Source organism: Syzygium oleosum, unplaced genomic scaffold, assembly GCF_021117445.2.
Source record: "Syzygium oleosum isolate NSW1041296 unplaced genomic scaffold, Sole_v2.1 Sole_v2.25, whole genome shotgun sequence".
NCBI classification, from domain to species: Eukaryota; Viridiplantae; Streptophyta; class Magnoliopsida; order Myrtales; family Myrtaceae; genus Syzygium; species Syzygium oleosum.
The window spans coordinates 2,298,761-2,322,930 of record NW_026607509.1 but is presented as its reverse complement, the minus strand read 5'-3'; the positions used below and the strand labels follow the sequence as shown (position 1 = coordinate 2,322,930).

General features: G+C 41.7%; 2 protein-coding genes and 3 pseudogenes across 2 annotated transcripts; 3 read left to right on the top strand and 2 right to left on the bottom strand.

Moving 5' to 3' along the window:
* Window positions 1-1,430: 1,430 nt before the first annotated feature.
* LOC130134950 (uncharacterized) lies at window positions 1,431-3,604 on the bottom strand (annotated as a pseudogene).
* Window positions 3,605-5,926: 2,322 nt separating this feature from the next.
* Window positions 5,927-8,919, top strand: LOC130134949 (uncharacterized; annotated as a pseudogene).
* Window positions 8,920-10,601: 1,682 nt separating this feature from the next.
* LOC115667998 (putative disease resistance protein RGA3) lies at window positions 10,602-13,454 on the top strand. Its single transcript, XM_056302805.1, has 2 exons — window positions 10,602-13,151; window positions 13,285-13,454. Exon 1 carries the CDS (start codon window positions 10,643-10,645, stop codon window positions 13,136-13,138), a length of 2,496 nt encoding a protein of 831 aa, XP_056158780.1. The 5' UTR covers window positions 10,602-10,642; the 3' UTR covers window positions 13,139-13,151; window positions 13,285-13,454.
* Window positions 13,455-14,936: 1,482 nt separating this feature from the next.
* Window positions 14,937-17,196, bottom strand: LOC130134948 (uncharacterized; annotated as a pseudogene).
* A 2,347-nt stretch (window positions 17,197-19,543) lies between these two features.
* On the top strand, window positions 19,544-23,805 carry LOC130134900 (uncharacterized). Its single transcript, XM_056302810.1, has 9 exons — window positions 19,544-19,740; window positions 19,828-20,028; window positions 20,250-20,418; window positions 20,992-21,062; window positions 21,285-21,333; window positions 21,460-21,533; window positions 21,643-21,728; window positions 22,112-22,217; window positions 22,451-23,805. Exons 1-9 carry the CDS (start codon window positions 19,629-19,631, stop codon window positions 22,543-22,545), a joined length of 963 nt encoding a protein of 320 aa, XP_056158785.1. The 5' UTR covers window positions 19,544-19,628; the 3' UTR covers window positions 22,546-23,805.
* The last annotated feature ends 365 nt before the right edge of the window (window positions 23,806-24,170 follow it).

The following is a 24,170-nucleotide window of genomic DNA, read 5'->3' as shown; positions in this document are numbered from 1 at the left end:
AGCATATGTGTGTTTTCTTTAAATGAGTTTGTTGTTTTTTTTAATCAATCGGCATCAAAGTTTTCGATGCGCGCTCTCTACGACCACAGCTAGAAGCGGTGGAGATTGGAGCAAGATCGCTCCTGTCTGAGAGATTTATATCGGCGTAAGGAAGAGAATAAATTGATTCATCGATATAAGCGAACTCCCCCTTTTTTTGACACGTTCATGAATTAAATTTGGATCATGCATACAATTCAAATGATTGCTCATCCGGTGATTTTCGGTCTTTTTTACATTAACTATGTTCTTGTAAGTTGAAGTCTTCCAGAAAGTATGCGATGCTATCTGCAAAGCAAAAGTGGCTACTTTGCATCTTGCAATTCCTTCTTTTTTTGTTTGGTCAAAACTTGCAATTCCATTTGACTATCTATGTTGGGGGTTAATTTACGCCTCAACATAAATAGCTTAAAAAAAAGAGAATAGCGGAAGCACCTCAATGTGTCATATTATTAGAAATTTAAAAATTGGAATTTAAGGATAAAAGAAATTTCAAAGCGCCTCCCATGCTTGGAGCCGCAACTAAAAATGAGGTTTCTTGGCCCATTGACATGTTTGTGATAATCTTTTATATTTTTTCGATTGACATATATGTAAATTGTAAAATCTTTTGAAAATTGGAATCTGCCAACGACACTCGACTGCTTAACGCCCATCGGGGGATTAAGGATAGGCATTATGGGATAATTGACTATGACTTATGACACATCAGCACCGGTCGAGGACAACCGTTGTCGACCTCATGGCCGAATGAAAGCTACTCAAGTCCAACTGATGCTAATTGAGACTAATTGACTACCACTTGGGATTGAGTGACAATGACCCAAGACTGTTCGCGATGACAATTTGCATTGAAATGATAGAGAACACGCAATATTTTCTCCTAGTTGTCGAGGTGATTTAATCTATTTCACCCGTCAAAAAAGAGAATTTTAAATGACATGTTGACTATAGGATGCAAACATGCAGGGCAGTTTTGTTGAATTGACTCATTTTTAAAACTTTGTAAGAGTAGATTGACAATATATGTGTACATATATATTTTGAATCAAAGAAAAAATTTAAAGGGCCACTTTGCAATTTTCCTTTGAAAAACACAACTTGGATAATTTTCACATATGTATCTTTAAATTTCCCGCTTGAAGACTATAAGAAATGTATGATGCGATTTTCGTATACTCGATTAGGATAACTTTTGGAATAGTTTTCCACTGTCCGAAAATCATCATTTTTATGAGGAGGATCGGAATTTACTCCAAAAAACGTTTGAGCTCAAAAGTAATGCCATTCATCAACCTAGGTTATTTTTTTTTATGGTAATCAACCTAGGGTTAAGTTCGCAGAGAAAATGCAAATACTATGTTGCACTTGATTATAGGGTCATGAACTGGTAAGCTTATGACATCCCTTTTGTCATGGAAAAACAACACTAACCAACAAAATTCATGTCAAAAGATGCATTATCTATTTCTCTTGCTCCCATCCTCCCAATCGTGTCCCTGGATCGTAGTTAGTGAATAGGCAAAACTCATTCCCAAGCTTGCTGGAATGCTTAGGCCGGAATATGCATGGATGCAAACCAAGAAGTTCTGCAGCTCTATCCTTTTGAACTTCTCCTGCAAGCATCTCAGAATTGGCCAGGCATTAGAAAGGGATATAAGGCACCCAGCATACTCCAAAAAGGGGGAAAAATAGAACTGCAGCAGTTCATAGCTATAACGTCACTGCAAGTGAAAGACAATAAACCAAGAAGTTAGGTTAAAGGTTCCACAGGAGGACTAGCAGTCCACACATACCTGTAAGTAAAAGAAAGTGAGCGTTGGACTGCGAGAGGAAAGATATGGTTTGAGCAACTTTCTCCAAGCACTCCCCACTCTGTGGTTCATAAAGAAAGGAATCAAATTGTATGCAGCCGACAATGGAAAGAGATACATAAGAGTGTCCGCTAAAGGATCTTCCGGTTCCGGGACAAGATAAGACATGGTAAACATAGAATAGGGAGGCCTAAGCATTTATAGTTCGCGAGGCCACATGAACTTACCAGATACGGAGGGTCTGCAACAACAACTTGGAAAGCATGCTTCATTTCAGTTGGCAACTCTTCTGGTTGGTTGTAGTCATAAAACATGAAATCACTTCTGTATTGTTCAAAACATTTGTCGTACTTGAGCAGTTGCACAGAGACACTGGGATCCATTCTCTGATATGATACCACAAATATGTTACTTCAAACACCTTTCTCATAATGACACGCCAATGACATGCACACTTCGTAATCTGAGATATGAGTGTTGATGAAAAGAGTAAACCCATTCCAAAAGTTGATAAACTACCATGAATCATCTCATTATGGCCGAATCTTCTCTTAGACTTCAAGGCTGGACTAAATCATACGTTCGAGAGGCGCATCAAAATATATTACTTGTACTACAACAAATGGCATAATGCAACACCTATCGATTGTTCACGCATTTTACAAAACTATCTTCCCATTTGATACTTGACCGGACACCACGGACCCACCTACTACTTACATTATATAAAATAACCAAGTGAAAGCCAAAAGACCATAGAAAGTCAAAAGCTCAAAGCTCGAGTGTTCCGGCGTGGATAGGATTAACATACTAACGACCTTGAGGTTCTACTTCAGGAAAAGAGTTCAACAATAAGGGGACAAAGGCGATACGGCTTCCAAACAGCAATAGCTTCTGTAACTGACCATTCCCCCTTCATTTTCCTAGGGAGAGGATATATGTCAAAATGCCGAACAGGATAGTATACTCCAATCTGAAATTTGCTCCAGTAATATGGTCGCTTGAAAACAACTCATTTATTCCGAAGTCGAATCTTATTTAATTGATTTAGCATGGGGTCATCGAACTTTGACATGACCATCGCATTTGCGCGGGTGGTGTTGAGCCAATTGCTCTCTCGGCAAAGCCCAATTCCAATATGATCGCTCGAATGACATAAGGGTATGCACACTCCTGACAGTAAGCGCGGTGAAACATGACATAAGGAAAGGCATGGACCGGAACCCGAAAGGGCAGTAACAAGAACATCAACCAGAGGCCCAAGCTGGCCCTTTGCAGTTACAAGGAGTATCCAATAACATCGACCAGAGGCTCGCGTTGGTCCTTTGCATTTACAAGGAGTGACAAGAATATTGGAAAAAAGCGTAAACCGGAAGCTCATTGTCAAGTAGAAACACAGAGCGCAGTTCAGATAATCACAGTCGATCAGTTCTTCAACCACTGAAAAGCCGATGGAACAGTAAAATGTCGCACCTTGAGATAAGCATAAAGCATGGGGCGAGCGATGCAAGCAACGCGAGCGCGAGTGCCCGAACAGAGCGCGAGGACTTCATTGGCGACGGCCAGAACTGGCTCAGCCTCCAGTCCTCCGTCAACAGGGCCACCTCCGACTGCTCCGCTGGCGACTGGTTCTGCTCGCGGAGGAATTCCTGGAGAGCCGCGACGGCTTGCGTGCTTAGCGTCGGCACGTCGCCGCCGCCCGACCTCGACGTTGCAACACCAGTAACCATAGAAGGCGCACTCCTCTTCATTTTCTCTTTTTCTTAATTTGTCGTTATACATTTTTCCACATTCTTAAGTGAAAATTGGGTCAACAATTTTTTTGCTTTCTTCAAATTTTATTTTCACCGAAATACTTACAACTTAAATATATTCATGTAAAAATACACATATAACATAGCATATTTTCTTTTTGAAGTTTACAATTGTTCTCGATAAAATCTCGATTTTGCTTTTTCTAACCAAATCCAAAGGTGGAAGGGCAAAGACTCCAAACGATTTCGTAATCTTGGTATTCAACTCCTTTTTCTATAAAATAACAAACAATGTTGATGAATCTTAAATTGTCGGAATATCTAATGTCACATTTTGATTCAGCTAATTACATAATGAGACAAAAAGTAAAATCACGAAAAATGTCAAGTTATTGAACGCGTAGAAAATGGGAAATGCCGAGTTCAGGGTCATATAATAATATAAAGCGTTGACGATGGTGATTGCTTGTATTTCATGCCTCGGACGTCGTGCGATTGCTAATGCCTTCAGGTTCTTGGCGACCTTGAATTTCTCCTCATAACCACTATTCCTATGCTAGGTTAGATAATCTAAAACAAGTGATGCACGGCCTCACAAAGCCTATTTGCCTTCATGAATCACAGAAGGGGAAAAGAGTTTCTTGACAGCATGGAACAAATTGAACATGGCCGCGATTGACTTTTCATAGATGAACTTCCCTCTATCTATTGGTCACTACGGTTTACTTAAAGAGTCCATTGGTATTTTCTTGGCCTTCTATTAGTACATCCCAATATTGTCGTAGTTGTCCCGGGTTTCAAGGTGACTGTTGGTGTTGCTTAGTCTAGGTGTGCTTTAATTTTACGAAGACCGTGCATAATCTTTTGCTCTCAAATATGTACGAGAAGTATGAGGACATCATCACGCTAATTTATAACATTGTAATTCTGGCTGTGCTTGTTAGGATGGTTTCTTTTCCATAAAAAATAAAAGGATGGTTTCTTTTCCATCAAGAACGTCAGAAAGTGAAAAGAGGTCAAGAGAGGGAAACCTATTTTTCGAAAGATTTCTCATTCACAATTGATTTCTTCACAAGAAATCATCATGGATTAAGGTATGCCTCTCGTCGCTCATGATATTGTGAAAATCACCTTATTCTAAGATTTTGGGAATGATGTTTTGTGCAAATATTAGGATTTGATTTGCATAGAACATGTTTGATTTACAATCGATGCACACTATCGACTGCATTTGCGATCCTTATCATCGAAGACTTGAAGTGGCTCCTAGGATCTGCTGAGTGCTTAAGCCCTATTCCAAAAGATACATGATCCAGAAACTGGAGCCGAGGCCAATTTCTTGCGAATTAGAAGCATGTGGGACACGAGGATAAGAAAAACATCCGGCGGCTTTTGATGGCCTCCTAGGATCTGCAGAGTGTTTAAGCTATTCGGAAAGATACATGATCCAGAAACTGGAGCCAAGGCCAACTTCTTGCGAATTAGAAGCATGTGGACACTAGGACAAGAAAAACATCAGGCGGCTTTTGATGGTGTCACGGCCCGTGAACTTTAGGCTGCTGATATATTTGCCCTCGCTCTTGTACCAAGAGAAATGAACTCGGATGCTTCATGTAATTAGTTTTCTCTGTTTCTTTCCCTTTTCTTGGCAGCCTAATCGAACGCATTCGACCAATGCTGCTAGTTCTACCCAAGTGAAAGAGACTTGTGTGTGGTGATGAAGAATTTTAGGGGTAGTAGAATTTACGGCTTGGATTGTGTTTCTCCTCGCTGCTCGAAGTTGAGGCATCCTCGGGTTAAAGTTGGAGAGGTTCTGGTTCTTGGGAGATTAATCAGCTTGAAATGGCCCAACTTCCTTAAAAATGACCGACTTTACATGGGTTTATAATTCTGGCCTCCGTTAAGTTTACGGGGACAAGATCCCCACCGTTGAGTAAACCTCTTCTCCCCTCATCATTGACCGTGCATTTCAAAAGCAGGGGTTTGTTTCCCGCTCTGTCATCTTCAACGCAGCTCTTGCTCAGCGCAGGAGGGAGGGAGCTTGCTTTCGCGTTTCGCAACTGTGAGTGGCCCAACCCAACTAGAGAAATGCATGTCACGTCTATGGCTAGTGTGGCGATTTCATACTATTGAATATTCTTTTGTTACTTAATAAGTGAGAATTACACATATTATAGTGTCTTTTTAGAAAATAAAAGTGAGATAATTAGAGAGTCAATGAAAATGAGTTGTTATGTATAATGGAAATTTGGGGCCAAACTTGCTCTAGCGATTTGATCCACGTGGACAAGATCCCCACCGTCGAGTAAGCCCCTGATCCCCCCTCATCGTAGACCGTGCAATTGCATTTCCAAAAGCAGGCGTTCGTTTCCCGCTCCGTCGTCTTCAACGGAAGCTCTCCCTCAGAGTCGCAGGACATGGAGGAGGTGATAGCGACGCTCGGCAGAAGCCTCGGCCATTTCTGCAACCACCTCCAGAGCAGCGTCGACGCCCTCAACCAATCCATCGATCGCCGTCCCATCCCTCTCGGTGCGGGGGATGAATTCTAACTTCGGGCCGTGCGTTTTCCTTTCCTTCTCGGTCGATCGATTTATTTTTTGGTGTTTCGGATCGCAGATTCGGCTTCTTCGACCTTCGTTCAGTGCCTGAACCGGCGCGTGTCGACCGCGAGCGGGGATCTCGAATTGCTCGACTCCATGTCGTTCGGGACTGTGTCGTTTGAGGAGCTGTTGGGTCACTGCAACGAGGTCTTCAAGAAGAACCAGACCGACCTCGCTCAGCTCGAAGAACGCCTTAAGAGCTTCGGCTATGTCCCCGGTACTTTCAGCTCGACCTTTTTTCCACCTGCGTGTTTGATTGATCATGATTGTGTAAGAGAAGTTTACCTGGTGTTGAAGTGTATATCAATATGCTGGATCGATAGGACAAGACTTCTGGGCCGATGATGAAAGGATAATGAAATTAAGTAGGAATTGAAAGGAATGAAATCATGCAAGTCAGTTATCTGCAGACCTTGATGTCCTGGTTTTGTTTCGTAGATGTTGACGATGATGATGTTGAAAAAGATACAGTCGATGATTTATTGAGCCCTCTCGAACTTGATCCTAATTTTCCACTAGCAAATGGTGGATTTGACCTGCCATCTTCATTTTCGGGGCGACTTACTGCAGCGGCTTCTATGACGAAGTGTTTTGAAGAAGATTCTCTGTATCCTTGTCGGATTTTGATATATCAACTTTCTTTGATCAAAGTGAAATATTGGCAAATTGTAGAATTCTAAGCTGAAGAGGTTAGGAGGGATAGATCAATTGGCCAGTGACTCCACACCTGGCCAGAGCTTCTATCCCTTAGGAACAATCACTAGACGGTTTGCTTGCTTTGAGTGCAGGCCCTTTCACGCCTGAGTAGGCTGAGTGCGGCAAGAGCACCCTCAGTGGACTGACTCGAAATCCATGAGTCCATCTCCTGTCAGTTCTAGTGGTTGTGTTTGATGCTGGTGTCAGCAAAATAATCTTGAACAGTGTTTCCTCCGTCGTGACTTAGAGTTTACGTACTGTCGAGTCCTACCACTGAGCCATCGCATTTGGCAGTATAGGTACTGCATATTTATATCCAAGTTGCAAATAGTGGTGCAATATGTCAGCTTTGCAATATGCAAATTTTCATCCTAAATGACTGAAAATTGAAAACGTGGCCTATTATGGTATACCATTTGCTAGCTTTTGTCTATTTGTCCTTCCTGAAGTTCTCTAGATTTGATGACTCCATCAGCTTGAAAAGACTTGGTATATCTGATGTAGCTCTGGCCACATTAGCTTCAGAAGGTGAGGGAACTTTAAGGATGTGTTAGACATGCTTTGTGCTTTAAGTCCTTTTGAATATCATTTGGTACAAGCTTGCTCCTTTGATATCTCTTCATTGTCATTTGGAACATCAAGTTAGTCCTTGTTGAGATGATTAGAGAAATAATTTGCTGGGAGGCAGTTGAATTCCCTATTACTCAAGCAGTTTTATCTAACAATTTTTCCCTTCTATATCATTTTCAGCTAATGGTAAGACTATTGAGCCAAATCTATGTTCGAGACAACCACAAAAGTATGATGGTCCATGCTTGAGTTTTTCCTTCTTTCTCGGTCTTCTTTTTTCCTTCTCCATTTTTGCTTTTTCTTCATTAAGGCGTGAACCTCCTCTGCTATTAATCTTCCTTCTCGTCCCAATTAGAAATCAAGAGGATAAGATGCATGACCTGGAGGGGCCATATCAACCTGCTACATTGAACTTGGAGGCAAGTGAAGGTACTAATACAAAATATTTGCATGGGTTATTGGTCAATTAGATTCTTTTAAGTTCACTCTTCTTACTCCCAGACTTTATACTTACGTGATTCGATACACTTGAATCCAGTTGAAGGTCCAAAATCTGTAGTTAAGGCATCAAAAGATGAGTACGAAAGTCTTCCTTCCTACATGAAAAGTCTTGCATCATGGGAGGTATGAAACTCTAACTTTAGCTTTGTATTTTGTCTCAGACTCTCAGCAGATGCACTGCAGGCAATAACTTTTAATTTGCATTAAGCTGCTGCTGTCGTAAGACCATCAGGGTTAGTAGTGCGTGAGCCGTATATTCTTTTGAAACAGAAGCAGTGTGCTTGCTTGATTGGATTAATCCTACTAGTACAGTCTCCCAGAGAATTTTGGAAATGAAGTAGGTTAGACTGTTTCACTAGCATTAGCACATGGGCAAGCTAGTAAATGTTACTCTTGATGTGTAAAATCATCTTCCCACTGCAAGGTTCTGTTTCCTTTCTTGCCATAATTTGCTGACAAGAGATCTGGTGTTAGTCCTAACCCATTTACATAGTGCATTTTATTCTGCAGGATTTGCTTATAGCTATTGAGAAGATAAACTCATACCTAAGCAAGAAAGAGAACCGTTTGGAAAACAAGAGCTTCTTTCAAGACGAAATATCATCATTGGCATTGGGTGCGTATATAACGTCAATAGTGATATGAATTTCTAAGTGACCATGAAAGCATTTGCTGCAAACTGACCAGTTCTTGCCTCAACAAGCCTGTTGTCCGTGACTTGATGCCCTCTGAAAACTTTATTTTACCAAAATGCGGATAGCCGTCCTCTTAGTCTTTTTCCTCATTGAGTCTTAATATCGGTATTTTCCCTAAGCACTTACAGATGATTCATTGTTGCTGCTTATTGCAGGGCCCAAGGCAAGATCCTAGCTGCTGCTTCTTGCTCGCATGAAGCACCTGGTTGTTGAGACAGTTGATGGATTGATCTCGTATAGAGTTTTATAGAAGGAAATACCTTCGCAGAAATATACATGCTGGAATTACTGTGCTCAGTTTGTATCAGCCTTTCAGACACGCATTGTTCTGCATAAGGCTTGACTGAAACATTTTTCTAAGCACCAGCTTTGTAGATAAATCATCTTATGTTAAATGATTACTCAGGTACAGTACCCTGCAATTTTCATCTCAATCGCTATGGTCAATTAATCTGAAAATTGCTTCGTTGCTATGTGATTCGACTCTCAACAGTTACCAAAGAGTCATCTCCCTTTTGCCTTGTTTGTTGTGATGAAGCGAAAGAGTGAAGAAAGTATCAAAGAGAAATCCAGGGGAACATATGTTTAGATCGATCACTGATTGACCGATTGGCAGTCATTGGGCAGCCAACTAGCGGTTACACTCGTTCCCCGACTTTAGTGGTCGTGCTCTTCTTATGTTAGACAACAGTTGCTTTTTAAAGCACATTCTTGAATACGGCCAGCAATCACAAGCATTTTGTAGGCAGCAGCAAAGATGCTATTTGGACTGGCGAATGTACGCTTATGTGGGCATCCCACCCTTGACAAGAACCAAGCTGGAAGAGGCAAAGTATGAACGGAAGCAATCGTTTCTTCTCCCTTTTATTTGTTTGAGCAATTCTTTCTTGCCCTTCGACTTTTGGTGAAGGATCAAGAAGAACGTGCAAAGCAAAGAGTACAAGACTCAACCTGCTGTACACCGAAAATACATTCAGTTTTGTACCATTGACAGCAAGACCTAATCTGTGCAGATACATGGAATAAGCTTATTATAGCAATGTTTCTTGATTTCATTATCTATCTCAGAGGTCTCTGTGACTCCCATCAAGCATAGTTCTTTTCCGCAACCCCCAAGTTCCAAGTTTCAATCTCTTGGCTACTAATACTCTGCGCGTGCTTGCTATGATACTCTGCGATCTCTGTAAGTTTTCTGAAGCCAGGGGACATTAGGCTAAATGGAAGTTCGAAATAGTGCTGTGTGATTAAGGAACATCATGAAGTTCCAATCTCGATAGAAGTTGCACCATCAAAATCTTATGGAAATGAAATCATAAAGAAAAAGAAAACGTCCAGCAACTCATAGCATTGAATAAAGCTATAAGTCATTGCAATCAGCTAATATATAACTAGAGCAGGGAAGAACAAGGAAGGCATAGCCCGTACGATCCCTTCCACAAAAAAGCACTGGGATCACCAACCAGGACTCTCGCTAATTAGAGAAGCCTCTGCAATTTTCAAAGAAGAGGAAAACAGCACATACTTCTAAACCAATCATTCTCATTCCTGTAGAAGGTCGAAAGAGTGGGCATCTGATACAGGGATCAAGCAATGAAAAGGAGCTTATTCTTCTCTGTGCACATATTTGTCTTACAAGAAACAGAGTAACAAAGAAAGGAATGTTGTAAAGATTAAAGGGAAAGGTAGCAGAATTCGGGCCACTTTTGCTTTATCTTTCATCAGACGAAGGTATTCCAAATCTAATTGGAACAGCATCGAATTGCTTGCAGATTTCCACCAAGAATTGAGTGAACTATGCAACAGTTTGGAATAACGTTGTGCATACACCATCGCACCGTGTGTATTCCTACGTCTCTGCCTATAAAACCTGGCAAAATCATGCTTCTTTTTGCTATCCTTCACCTGATAACTAGTTTAGTTCCTGCATCGGTTACGCCAAAACTCCTCAAAAACCAATAACACCAATCACAACCATGGCTGAGGCCGTCTCGAGCATCATCGGATCTATTGTGCAGAAACTAGCTTCATCGGCTATTGAAGAAATTCAACTGGTATGGGGCGTCAAGCATGACCGAGAGAAGCTCAAGAGCACGCTAGAGATGATCCAGAAGGTGCTCGCCGATGCTGAGCAGAAGCAAACAAAAGAGGCAGCTGTGAGGCTTTGGTTGTCAAAGCTTAAAGACTTCTGCTACGATGCCGAGGACGTGCTAGACGAATTCGAAGCTAGAGCTTTGTTGAGGCGGGCGAGGTCGACCGAGCACTTGACCCTCAAAAGGAAGGTACGCTACTTGTCCTCGTGGATATCCAACTTCATTTTCCAGTTTAAGATGGGACATAAGATGAGAGAACTGAGAGCGAGACTTGATGAGATCGATAAAGAGAAAACTAAGTTCAACCTGTCGAGTGATGTTGATGAAAAGACTATAGTTCCGCAAAGGGAAACTTATTCTTTTGTACCCGCTTCAAAAGTGATTGGAAGGAAGGAAGAAAAGAAAAAAATAATAGAGCTGTTGATAAGATCAGATGATGGTGGAGCTGGTACGATAGCAGTTGTTTCAATTATTGGAATAGGAGGTGCTGGAAAGACGACCCTTGCTAAATTGGTTTACAATGATGACGGGATAAAAAACCATTTCGATTGCCTAGTTTGGTTATCCATGCCAGTAAAATTCCAGATTACGAAAATAATAACAGACATCGTCGAGTCTCTTGGTCACAAAGAAAAATATGATAAACTTGACATGCTGCAAAGCCGCCTAAGAAGCATGGTGGAGAACAAAAGGTGTTTGTTTGTAATGGATGATGTGTGGGAAGTGACGCGGGAGGCTTGGGCGGAACTGACAGAGTTGTTAGAAGGCGTTTCCGAAGGGAGTAAAGTCATCGTGACTTCGCGGAATGAATCGATCGCCTCAATCATGGGCACTGTCCCCCCGCTTAAATTGGCCGAGCTTTCGCAGGAGGATTCTTTGACTTTGTTCGTGAAGTACGCGTTCAATCCAGGGCAAGAGAAGAATCACCCGGACCTCATGGAAATCGGTAAGGAAATTGTGAGCAAGTGCAGTGGAAATCCTATGGCGGTAAAGGCTCTGGGAAGCTTGTTGTATGCAAAAAACGATCGGAGCGATTGGGAATATGTAAGAGATAGTCAGATGTGGGAATTACAAACTGATATTTTACCTTCACTAAGAATAAGTTATGATCTAATGCCGTCTTACTTGAAACGATGTTTCGCTTATTGCTCGATATTCCCGAAGAATCACAAGATCGAGAACTTTGATCTGATCCAACTGTGGATCTCCAGTGGGTTTATCCAGTCCAGCGGAAATAGTCAGGAGCCGGAAGAGATTGGACGGCGGTACTTGGAGGAGCTGCGGTCAAGATCCTTCTTCGATGTTGTCGAGGACGAATATCCGCTCCAGTCCTTCAGAATGCATGACCTCATTTACGAACTCGCCATTTCGGTGGCACAAACCGAATCGTCCAACATGAAAGTGTGGACGCAGGATATTTCCCCGAGGACTCGGCATCTATCATTTCCCAACCCATCTCGTGTACCAAAAGATGAACTAAGCCGCTGCTTGAGCAAACTGAGCCGCGTTCGCACCATTATATGTGAGGGGTTGAGATCCTCTGACTCTGAGGCGTTCTTTCTGGAGACATGCATTTCGCGATTCAAGCACTTGCGAGTGCTATGGCTAGATGGCTCTAGCTTTGACCAACTGCCTAGTTCCATTGGCGGTCTAAAGCATTTGAGGTTTCTCAATTTAAATGACAACCGCGATATCAAGAAACTCCCCAAATTGGTCTGCGAGCTTCGCAATCTGCAGTACTTAGGTCTTGGTGGGTGCGAGGAACTCGAGGAACTGCCTGCAGACATCAAGAATATGATCAGTCTCCGCGTTTTGATGATAACCACGAAACAGCAGCGTTTCCCGAAGAGGGGAATAGGATGCTTGACCTCTCTGCAGTGGCTATTCATTGGAGACTGCGAGAATTTGGAGGCCTTGTTCGATGATATCCAATCGCTCGTGTCGCTCCGTAAGTTGCTCATTTTTTATTGTCCGAAGTTGGCCTCCTTACCACAAGGCATCAAGAATCTCAAGGCATTGGAGGATCTCTTGATTGGCGGCTGCCAGAGCTTGAAGCTGCCGGGAGGCGAAAGTAATGAACCACGCTCCATGTCGAGGCTTCAATCGTTCATAATTGAGGAATTACCGGAAATAGTTTCTTTGCCTGGGTGGCTCGAAGGTTCTGCAAGCACACTGCAGAGGATAAGAATTAAGGATTGTCCCAACCTGAGTGTATTGCCCGAGTGGCTGCAAAATTGTTCTTCTCTGAGAACACTGGAGATTGAAGACTGTCCTGGATTGTCCTCTCTGCCAGACGGCGTTCGCCTCATTCCCACATTGACAAAGCTGCGGATATCTCGTTGCGGGGAATTGAGCAGTTGTGGAGAAGAAGATGATTAAAATTGATTCATCGGTATGAGCAAATTCCCCCCTTTTTTTTCGACACGTTTATGACTTTTAAAATTTGATATTTTGAGATCATGTTTCTTATATTGTCTTTATTTACTTGCATGGTCAACTGCCACGCCATCTCTTGGAATCTAAAGAAAAAATCAGTTCCACGAGAGTTGCGGATAATTAACTAATTGCGGGGGAATTGAGCAGGAGCACCGATGTTGAAGAAGAAGATAATTGCGAATAAAATGTCTAAATATCTAGATATTGTCTTGTAAAATAAATTCTTATAAGATGAGTGTAAAAATGGGTGGCTAACAGGTTGACCACTCTATATATTCTCCAGAAATACTTAGAAAGATACCTTTTAAGAAATATCTGTGTGCTTATATAAGTGTGTATAAGTTGTTCTCTCGATCGATATTATAAAGAGCATATGTGTGGTTACTTTAAATGAGTTCGTTTTTTTTTATTTATCAATTGGTATCAAAGTTTTCGATGCGCACTCTCTACGACCACAGCTAGAAGCGGTGGAGATTGGAGCAAGATCGCTCCTGTCTGAGAGATTTATATCGGCGTAAGGAAGAGAATAAATTGATTCATCGATATAAGCGAACTCCCCCTCTTTTTTTACACGTTCATGAATTAAATTTGGATCATGCATACAATTCAAATGATTGCTCATCTGGTGATTTTCGGTCTTTTTTTCATTAACGATGTTCTTGCAAGTCGAAGTCTTCCAGAAAGTATGCGATGCTATCTGCAAAGCAAAAGTGGCTACTTTGCATCTTGCAATTCCTTCTTTTTTTGTTTGGTCGAAACTTGCAATTCCATTTGAGTATCTATGTTGGGGGTTAATTTACGCCTCAACATAAATAGCTAAAAAAAAAAAGAGAATAGCGGAAGCACCTCAATGTGTCATATTATTAGAAATTTAAAAGTTAGAATTTAAGGATAAAAGAAATTTCAAAGCGCCTCCCATGCTTGGAGCCGCAACTAAAAATGAGGTTTCCTGGCCCATTGACATGTTTGTGGTAATCTTTCATATTTTTTCGATTGACATATATGTAAATTGTAAAATCTTTTGAAAATTGGAATCTGCCAACGACACACGACTGCTCAACGCCCATCGGGGGATTAAGGATAGGCATTATGGGATAATTGACTATGACTTATGACACATCAGCCCTGGTCGAGGACAACCGTTGTCGACCTCATGGCGGACTGAAAGCTACTCAAGTCCAACTGATGCTAATTGAGACTAATTGACTACCACTTGGGATTGAGTGACAATGACCCAAGACTGTTCGCGATGACAATTTGCATTGAAATGATAGAGAAATATGGATTTAGGACTAGTTGTCGAGGTGATGTAATCTATTTCACCCGTCAAAAAAAGAGAATTTTAAATGACATGTTGACTCTAGGATACAAACATGTAGGGCAATTTTGGTGAATTGACTCATTTTTAAAACTTTGTAAGAGTACATTGACAATATATATGTACATATATATTTTTAATCAAAGAGAAAGTTTAAAGGGCCACTTTGCAATATTTCTTTGAAAAACACAACTCGGATAATTTTCACATATGTATCTTTGAATTTCCTGTTCGCAGACTATAAGAAATCTATGATGCGATTTTCTTACACTCGATTAGGATAATTTTCGACTATTTGAAAATCATCATTTTTATGAGGAGGGTCGGAATTTACTCCAAAAACGTTTGAGCTCAAAAGTTATACCATTCATCAACCTAGGTTATTTTTTTTATGGTAATCAACCTACGGTTAAGTTTGCAGAGAAAATGCAAATACTATGTTGCACTTGATTATAGGGTCATGCCTCCAGGCAAACTGGCAAGCTTATGACATCCCTTTTGTCATGAAAAAACAACACTAACCAACAAAATTCACGTCAAAAGATGCGTTATTTATTTCTCTTGCTCCCATCCTCCCAATCGCGTCCCTAGATTGTAGTTAGTGAATAGGGCGAAATTCATTCCCAAGCTTGCTGGAATGCTTAGGCCGGAATATGCATGGATGCAAACCAAGAAGTTCTGCAGCTCTATCCTTTTGAACTTCTCCTGCAAGCATCTCAGAATTTGCCAGGCATTAGAAAGGGATATAAGGCATCCAGCATACTCCAAAAAGGGGGGGAAATAGAACTGCTGCAGTTCATAGGTATAACGTCACTGCAAATGAAAGACAATAAACCAAGAAGTTAGGTTACAGGTTCCACGGGAGGACTAACAGTCCACACATACGTGTAAGTAAAAGAAAGTAAGCGTTTGACTGCGAGAGGAAAGATATGGTTTGAGCAACTTTCTCCAAGCACTTTCCACTCTGTGGCTCATAAAGAAAGGAATCAAAATGTATGCAGCCGATAATGGAAAGAGATACATAAGAGTGTCCACTAAAGGATCTTCCGGTTCCGGGACAAGATAAGACACGGTAAACATAGAATAGGGAGGCCTAAGCATTTATAGTTCGCGAGGCCACATAGACTTACCAGATACGGAGGATCTGCAACAACCACTTGGAAATCATGCTTCATTTCAGTTGGCGACTCTTCTGGTTGGTTGTAGCCGTAGAACATGAAGTCAATTCCGTATTGTTCAAAACATTTGTCGTACTCGAGCAGTTGCACAAAGACACTAGGATCAATTCTCTGATATGATACCACAAATATGTTACTTCAAACACCTTTCTCATAATGAAACGCCAATGAAATGCACACTTCATAATCTGAGATATGAGCGTTGATGAAAAAAGTAAACCCATTCCAAAAGTTGATAAACTACAATAAATCATCTCATTATGGCCGAATCTTCTCTTAGACTTCAAGGCTGGACTAAATCGTATGTTTGACAGGCGCATCAAAATATATTACTTGTACTGCAACAAATGGCATAATGCAACACCTATCGATTGTTCACACATTTTACAAAACTATCTTCCCATTTGATACTTGACCGGATACCACGGACCCACCTACTACTTACATTATATAAAATAACCGAGTGGAAGCCAAAAGACCATAGAAAGTCAAAAGCTCAAAGCTCGAGTGTTCCGGCGTGGAAAGGACTAACATACTAACGACCTTGAGGTTCTACTTCAGGAAAAGAGTTCAACAATAAGGGGACAGAGGCGATATGGCTTCCAAACAGCAATAGCATCTGTAACTGACCATTCCCCCTTCATTTTTCCTAGGGAGAGGATATATGTCAAAATGCCGAACAGGATAGTATACTCCAATCTGAAATTTGCTCCAGTAATATGGTCGCTTGAAAACAACTCATTTATTCCGAAGTCTAATCTTATTTAATTGATTTAGCATGGGGTCATCGAACTTTGACACGACCAGCGCATTTGCGCGGGTGGCATTGAGCCAATCATTCTCTCGGCGAAGCCCAATTCCAAATAAGATCGCTCGAATGACAGGGTATGCACACTCCCGACAGTAAGCGCGGCGAAACATGACATAAGGAAAGGCATGGACCAGAACCCGAAAGGGCAGTAACAAGAACATCAACCAGAGGCTCACGCTGGCCCTTTGCAGTTACAAGGAATATACAATAACATCGACCAGAGCTCGCGTTGGTCCTTTGCATTTACAAGGAGTAACAAGAATATGGGAAAAAAGCGTAAACCGGAAGCTCATTGTCAAGTAGAAACACAGAGCGCAGTTCAGATAATCACAGTCGATCAGTTCTTCAACCACGGAAAAGCCGATGGAACAGAAAAATGGCGCACCTTGAGATAAGCATAAAGCGTGGGGCAAGCGATGCAAGCAACGCGAGCGTGCGTGCCCGAACAGAGCGCGAGGACTTCATTAGCGACGGCCAGAACTGGCTCAGCCTCCAGTCCTCCGTCACCAGGGCCACCTCCGACTGCCCCACCGGCCACTGGTTCTGCTCACGGAGGAATTCCTCGAGCCGCAACGGCTTGCGAGCTGAGCGTCGGCGCGTCGCCGCCGCCGTCGACCTGGACGTTGCAACACCAGTAACCATAGAAGGCGCACTCCTCTTCATTTTCTCTCTTTCTTAATTTATCGTTATACATTTTTCCACATTCTTAAGTGAAAATTGGGTCAACAATTTTTTTGCTTTCTTCAAATTTTATTTTCACCGAAATACTTACAACTTAAATATATTCATGTAAAAATACACATATAACATATATCATTTTCTTTTTGAAGTTTACAATTGTTCTCGATAAAATCTCGATTTTGCTTTTTCTAAGCAAATCCAAAGGTGGAAGGGCAAAGACTCCAAACGACTTCGTAATCTTGGTATTCAACTCCTTTTTCTATAAAATAACAAACAATGTTGATGAATCTTAAATTGTCGGAATATCTAATGTCACATTTTGATTCAGCTAATTACATAATGAGACAAAAAGTAAAATCACGAAAAATGTTAACTTATTGAACGCGTAGAAAATGGGAAATGCCGAGTTCAGGGCCATATAATAATATAAAGCGTTGACGATGGTGATTGCTTGTATTTCATGCCTCGGATGTCGTGTGATTGCTAATGCCTTCAGGTTCTTGGCAACCTTGAATTTCTCCTCATATCCACTATTCCTATGCTAGGTTAGATAATCTAAAACAAGTGATGCACGGCCTCACAAAGCCTATTTGGCTTCATGAATCACAGAAGGGGAAAAGAGTTTCTTGACAGCATGGAACAAATTGAACATGGCCGCGATTGACTTTTCATAGATGAACTTCCCTCTATCTATTGGTCACTACGGTTTACTTAAAGAGTCCATTGGTATTTTCTTGGCCTTCTATTAGTACATCCCAATGTTGTCGTAGTTGTCCCAGGTTTCAAGGTGACTGTTGGTGTTGCTTAGTCTAGGTGTGCTTTAATTTTACGAAGACCGTGCATAATCTTTTGCTCTCAAATATGTACGAGAAGTATGAGGACATCATCACGCTCATTTATAACATTGTAATTCTGGCTGTGCTTGTTAGGATGGTTTCTTTTCCATAAAAAAATAAAAGGATGGTTTCTTTTCCATCAAGAACGTCAGAAAGTGAAAAGAGGTCAAGAGAGAAAAACCTATTTTTCGAAAGATTTCTCATTCACAATTGATTTCTTCACAAGAAATCATCATGGATTAAGGTATGCCTCTCGTCGCTCGTGATATTGCGAAAATCACCTTATTCTAAGATTTTGGGAATGATGTTTTGTGCAAATATTAGGATTTGATTTGCATAGAACATGTTTGATTTACAATCGATGCACACTATCGACTGCATTTGCGATCCTTATCATCAAAGACTTGAAGTGGCTCCTAGGATCTGCTGAGTGCTTAAGCCCTATTCCAAAAGATACATGATCCAGAAACTGGAGCCGAGGCCAATTTCTTGCGAATTAGAAGCATGTGGGACACGAGGACAAGAAAAACATCCGGCGGCTTTTGATGGCCTCCTAGGATCTGCAGAGTGTTTAAGCTATTCGGAAAGATACATGATCCAGAAACTGGAGCCAAGGCCAACTTCTTGCGAATTAGAAGCATGTGGACACTAGGACAAGAAAAACATCAGGCGGCTTTTGATGGTGTCACGGCCCGTGAACTTTAGGCTGCTGATATATTTGCCCTCGCTCTTGTACCAAGAGAAATGAACTCGGATGCTTCATGTAATTAGTTTTCTCTGTTTCTTACCCTTTTCTTGGCAGCCTAATCGAACGCATTCGACCAATGCTGCTAGTTCTACCCAAGTGAAAGAGACTTGTGTGTGGTGATGAAGAATTTTAGGGGTAGTAGAATTACGGCTTGGATTGTGTTTCTCCTCGCTGCTCGAGGTTGAGGCATCCTCGGGTTAAAGTTAGAGAGGTTCTGGTTCTTGGGAGATTAATCAACTTGAAATGGCCCAATTTCCTTAAAAATGACCAACTTTACATGGGGTTATAATTCTGGCCTCCGTGGGGACAAGATCCCCACCGTTGAGTAAACCTCTTCTCTCCTCATCATTGATCGTGCATTTCAAAAGCAGGGGTTTGTTTCCCGCTCTGTCATCTTCTACGCAGCTCTTGCTCAGCGTAGGAGGGAGGGAGCTTGCTTTCGCGTTTCGCAACCGTGAGTGGCCCAACTGGAGAAATGCACGTCACGTCCATGGCTGATGTGGCGATTTGATACTATTGAATATTCTTTTGTTACTTAATGAGTGAGAATTACATATATTATAGTGTCTTTTTAGAAAATAAAAGTGAGATAATTAGAGATTCATGTATAGACTGAAAATGAGTTGTTATGTATAATGGAAATTTGGGGCCAAACTCGCTCTAGCGATGTGATCCACGTGGACGAGATACCCACCGTCGAGTAAGCCCCTGATCCCCCCTCATCGTAGACCGTGCAATTGCATTTCGAAAAGCAGGCGTTCGTTTCCCGCTCCGTCGTCTTCAACGGAAGCTCTCCCTCAGAATCGCAGGAGCGAGCTCTGCCTTCGCGTTTCGCAATCGGCAAAAAGCTCCGAACAGAAAATGGAGGAGGCGATAGCGACGCTCGGCAGAAGCCTCGGCCATTTCTGCAACCACCTCCAGAGCAGCGTCGACGCCCTCAACCAATCCATCCATCGCCGTCCCATCCCTCTCGGTGCGAGCGATGATTTCTTATTTCGGGTCGTGCGTTTTCCTTTCCTTCTCGGTCGATCGATATATCTTTTGGTGTTTCGGATCGCAGATTCGGCTTCTTCGACCTTCGTTCAGTGCCTGAACCGGTGCGTGTCCACCGCGAGCGGGGATCTCGATTTGCTCGACTCCATGTCGTTTGGGACCGTGTCGTTTGAGGAGCTGTTGGGTCACTGCAACGAGGTCTTCAAGAAGAACCAGACCGACCTCGCTCAGCTCGAAGAACGCCTTAAGAGCTTCGGCTACGTCCCCGGTACTTTCAGCTCGTCCTTTTTTCCACCTGCGTGTTTGATTGATCATGATTGTGTAAGGGAAGTTTACCTGGTGTTGAAGTGTATATCAATATGCTGGATCGTTAGGACAAGACTGCTGAGCCGATGATGAAAGGAAAATGAAATTAAGTAGGAGTTGCAAGGAATGAAATCATGCAAGTCAGTTATCTGCAGACCTTGATGTCCTGGTTTTGTTTCGTAGATGTTGACGATGATGATGTTGAAGAAGATACAGTCGATGATTTATCGAGCCCTCTCGAACTTGATCCTAATTTTCCACTAGCAAATGGTGGATTTGACCTGCCATCTTCATGTGCGGGGCGACTTACTGCAGCGGCTTCTACGACGAAGTGTTTTGAAGAAGATTCTCTGTATCCTTGTCGGATTTTGATATATCAACTTTCTTTGATCAAAGTCTGAAATATTGGGCAAATTGTAGAATTCTAAGCTGAAGAGGTTAGGTGGGATAGATCAATTGGCTAGAGACTCCACACCTGGCCAGAGCTTCTATCCCTTATGAACAATCACTAGACGGTTGGCTTGCTTTGAGTACAGGCTCTTTTCATGAGCCTACCCTGAGTAGTGAGTAGGCCGAGCGCGGCAAGAGCAACCTCAGTGGAGTGACTCGAAATCCATGAGTCCATCTCCTGTCAACTCTAGTGGTTGTGTTTGATGCTGGTGCCAGCAAAATAATCTTGAACAGTGTTTCCTCTGTTTCCTTCGTTGTGACTTAGAGTTTATGTACTGTCGACTCCTACCACTGAGCCATCGCATTTGGCAGTATAGGTACTGCATTATTATATCCAAGTTGCAAATAGTGGTGCAATATGTCAGCTTTGCAATATGCAAATTATCATCCTAAATGACTGAAAAGTGAAAACATGGCCTATTATGGTATACCATTTGCCAGCTTTTGTCTATTTGTCCTTCCTGAAGTTCTCTAGATTTGATGACTCCATCAGCTTGAAAAGACTTGGTATATCTGATGTAGCTCTGGCCACATTAGCTTCAGAAGGTGAGGGAACTTTAAGGATGTGTTAGACATGCTTTGTGCTTTAAGTCCTTTTGAATATCATTTGGTACAAGCTTGCTCCTTTGATATCTCTTCATTGTCATTTGGAACATCAAGTTAGTCCTTGTTGAGATGATTAGAGAGATAATTTGCTGGGAGGCAGTTGAATTACTTATTACTCAAGCAGTTTTATCTAACAAATTTTCCCTTCTATATCATTTTCAGCTAATGGTAAGACTGTTGAGCCAAATCTATGTTCGAGACAACCACAAAAGTATGATGGCCCATGCTTGAGTTTTTCCTTCTTTCTCGGTCTACTTTTTTCCTTCTCCATTTTTGCTTTTCCTTCATTAAGGCATGAACCTCCTCTGCTATTAATCTTCCTTCTCGTCCCAATTAGAAATCAAGAGGAGAAGATCCATGACCTGGAGGGGCAATATAAACCTGCTACAGTGAACTTGGGGGCAAGTGAAGGTACTAATACAAAATATTTGCATGGGTTATTGGTTAATTAGATTCTTTTAAGTTCACTCTTCCTACTCCCACACTTTATACTTACGTGATTCAATACACTTGAATCCAGTTGAAGGTCCAAAATCTGTAGTTAAGGCATCAAAAGATGAGTACGAAAGTCTTCCTTCCTACATGAAAAGTCTTGCATCATGGGAGGTATGAAACTCTAACTTTAGCTTTGCATTTGTCTTGGACTCTCAGCAGATGCACTGCAGGCACTAACTTTTAATTTGTATTAAGCTGCTGGCATAAGACCATCTGGGTTAGTAGTGCGTGAACTGTATATTCTTTTGAAACAGAAGCAGTGTGCTTGCTTGATTGGATTAATCCCACTAGAACAGCCTCCCAGAGAATTTTGGACATGAAGTAGGTTAGATGGTTTCACTAGCATTAGCACATTGGCAAGCTAATAAATGTTACTCTTGATGTGTAAAATCATCTTCCCACTGCAAGGTTCTGTTTCCTTTCTCGCCATAATTTGCTGAAAAGAGATCTGGTGTTAGTCCTAACCCATTTGCATAGTGCATTTTACTCTGCAGGAATTGCTTGTAGCTATTGAGAAGATAAACTCATACCTAAGCAAGAAAGAGAATCGTTCGGAAAACAAGAGCTTCTTTCAAGACGAAATATCATCATTGGCATTGGGTGCGTATACAACGTCAATAGTGATATGAATTTCTGAGTGATCATGAAAGCATTTGCTGCAAACTGACCAGTTCTTGCCTCAACAAGCCCGTTGTCCGTGACTTGATGCCCTCTGAAAACTTTATTTTACCAAAATGTGGATAGCCGTCCTGTTAGTCTTTTTCCTCATTGAGTCTTAATATCGGTATTTTCCCTAAGCACTTCAGATGATTCATTGTTCCTGCTTATTGCAGGGCCCAGGGCAAGATCCTTTCTGCTGCTTCTTGCTCGCATGAAGCACCTGGTTGTTGAGACAGTTGATGGATTGATATCGTACAGAGTTTTATAGAAGGAAATACCTTCGCAGAAATATACCTGTTGGAATTACTGTGCTCAGTTTGTATCAGCCTTTCAGACACGCATTGTTCTGCATAAGGCTTGACTGAAACATTTTTCTAAGGACCAGTTTTGTGGATAAATCATCTTATGTTAAATGATTACTCAAGTACAGTACCCTGCAATTTTCATCTCAATCGCTACGGTCAATTAATCTGAAAATTGCTTCGTTGCTATGTGATTCGACTCTCAACAGTTACCACAGAGTCATCTCCCTTTTGCCTTGTTTGTTGTGATGAAGCGAAAGAGAGAAGAAAGTATCAAAGAGAAATGCAGGGGAACATATGTTTAGATCGATCACTGATTGACCGATTTGCAGTCATTGGGCAGCCAACTAGCGGATACACTCGTTCCCCGACTTTAGTGGTCGTGCTCTTCTTATGTTAGACAATAGTTGCTTTGTAAAGCACATTCTTGGATACGGCCAGCAATCACAAGCATTTTGTAGGCAGCAGCAAAGATGCTATTTGGACTGGCGAATGTACACTTATGTGGGCATCCCACCCTTGACAAGAACCAAGCTGGAAGAGGCAAAGTATGAATGGGAAGCAATCGTTTCTTCTCCCTTTTATTTGTTTGAGCAATTCTTTCTTGCCCTTCGACTTTTGGTGAAGGATCCAGAACGTGCAAAGCAAAGAGTACAAGACTCAACCTGCTGTACACCGAAAATACATTCAGTTTCGTACCATTGACAGCAAGACCTAATCTGTGCAGGTACATGGAATAAGCTTATTATAGCAATGTTTCTTGATTTCATTATCTATCTCAGAGGTCTCTGTGACTCCCATCAAGCATAGTTCTTTTCCACAACCCCCAAGTTCAAGTTTCAATCTCTTGGCTACTAATACTCTGTGCGCGCTTGCTATGATACTCCGCAATCTCTGTAAGTTTTCCGAAGCCAGGGGACGTTAGGCTAAATGGAAGTTCGAAATAGTGCTGTGCGAATAAGGAACATCATGAAGTTCCAATCTCGATAGAAGTTGCACCATCAAAATCTTACGGAAATGAAATCATAAAGAAAAGAAAACGTCCAGCCACTCATAGCATCAAATAAAGCTATAAGTCATTGCGATCAGCTAATATATAACTAGAGCAGGGAAGAACGAGGAAGGCATAGCCCGTACGATCCCTTCCACAAAAAGCACTGGGATCACCAACCAGGACTCTCGCTAATTAGAGAAGCCTCTGCAATTTTCAAAGAAGAGGAAAACAGCACATACTTCTAAACCAATCATTCTCATTCCTGTAGAAGGGCGAAAGAGTGGGCATCTGATACAGGGATCAAGCAATGAAAAGGAGCTTATTCTTCTCTGTGCACATATTTGTCTTACAAGAAACAGAATAACAAAGAAAGGAATGTTGTAAAGATTAAAGGGAAAGGTAGCAGAATTCAAGCCACTTTTGCTTTATCTTTCATCAGACGAAGGTATTCCAAATCTAATTGGAACAGCATCGAATTGCTTGCAGATTTCCACCAAGAATTGAGTGAACTATGCAACAGTTTGGAATAACGTTGTGCATACTTCATTGCACCATGTGTAATCCCATGTCTCTGCCTATATAACCAGGCAAAATCAT

Bases quoted from the DNA above. Each gene is read 5' to 3' on its own strand.
- LOC130134900 (XM_056302810.1), top strand. From the start codon at position 19,629: ATGGAGGAGGCGATAGCGACGCTCGGCAGAAGCCTCGGCCATTTCTGC. The intron at 19,741-19,827 runs GTGCGAGCGATG...TTCGGATCGCAG, and splicing joins TCGCCGTCCCATCCCTCTCG to ATTCGGCTTCTTCGACCTTC. The intron at 20,029-20,249 runs GTACTTTCAGCT...TTTGTTTCGTAG, and splicing joins GAGCTTCGGCTACGTCCCCG to ATGTTGACGATGATGATGTT.
- LOC115667998 (XM_056302805.1), top strand. From the start codon at position 10,643: ATGGCTGAGGCCGTCTCGAGCATCATCGGATCTATTGTGCAGAAACTA.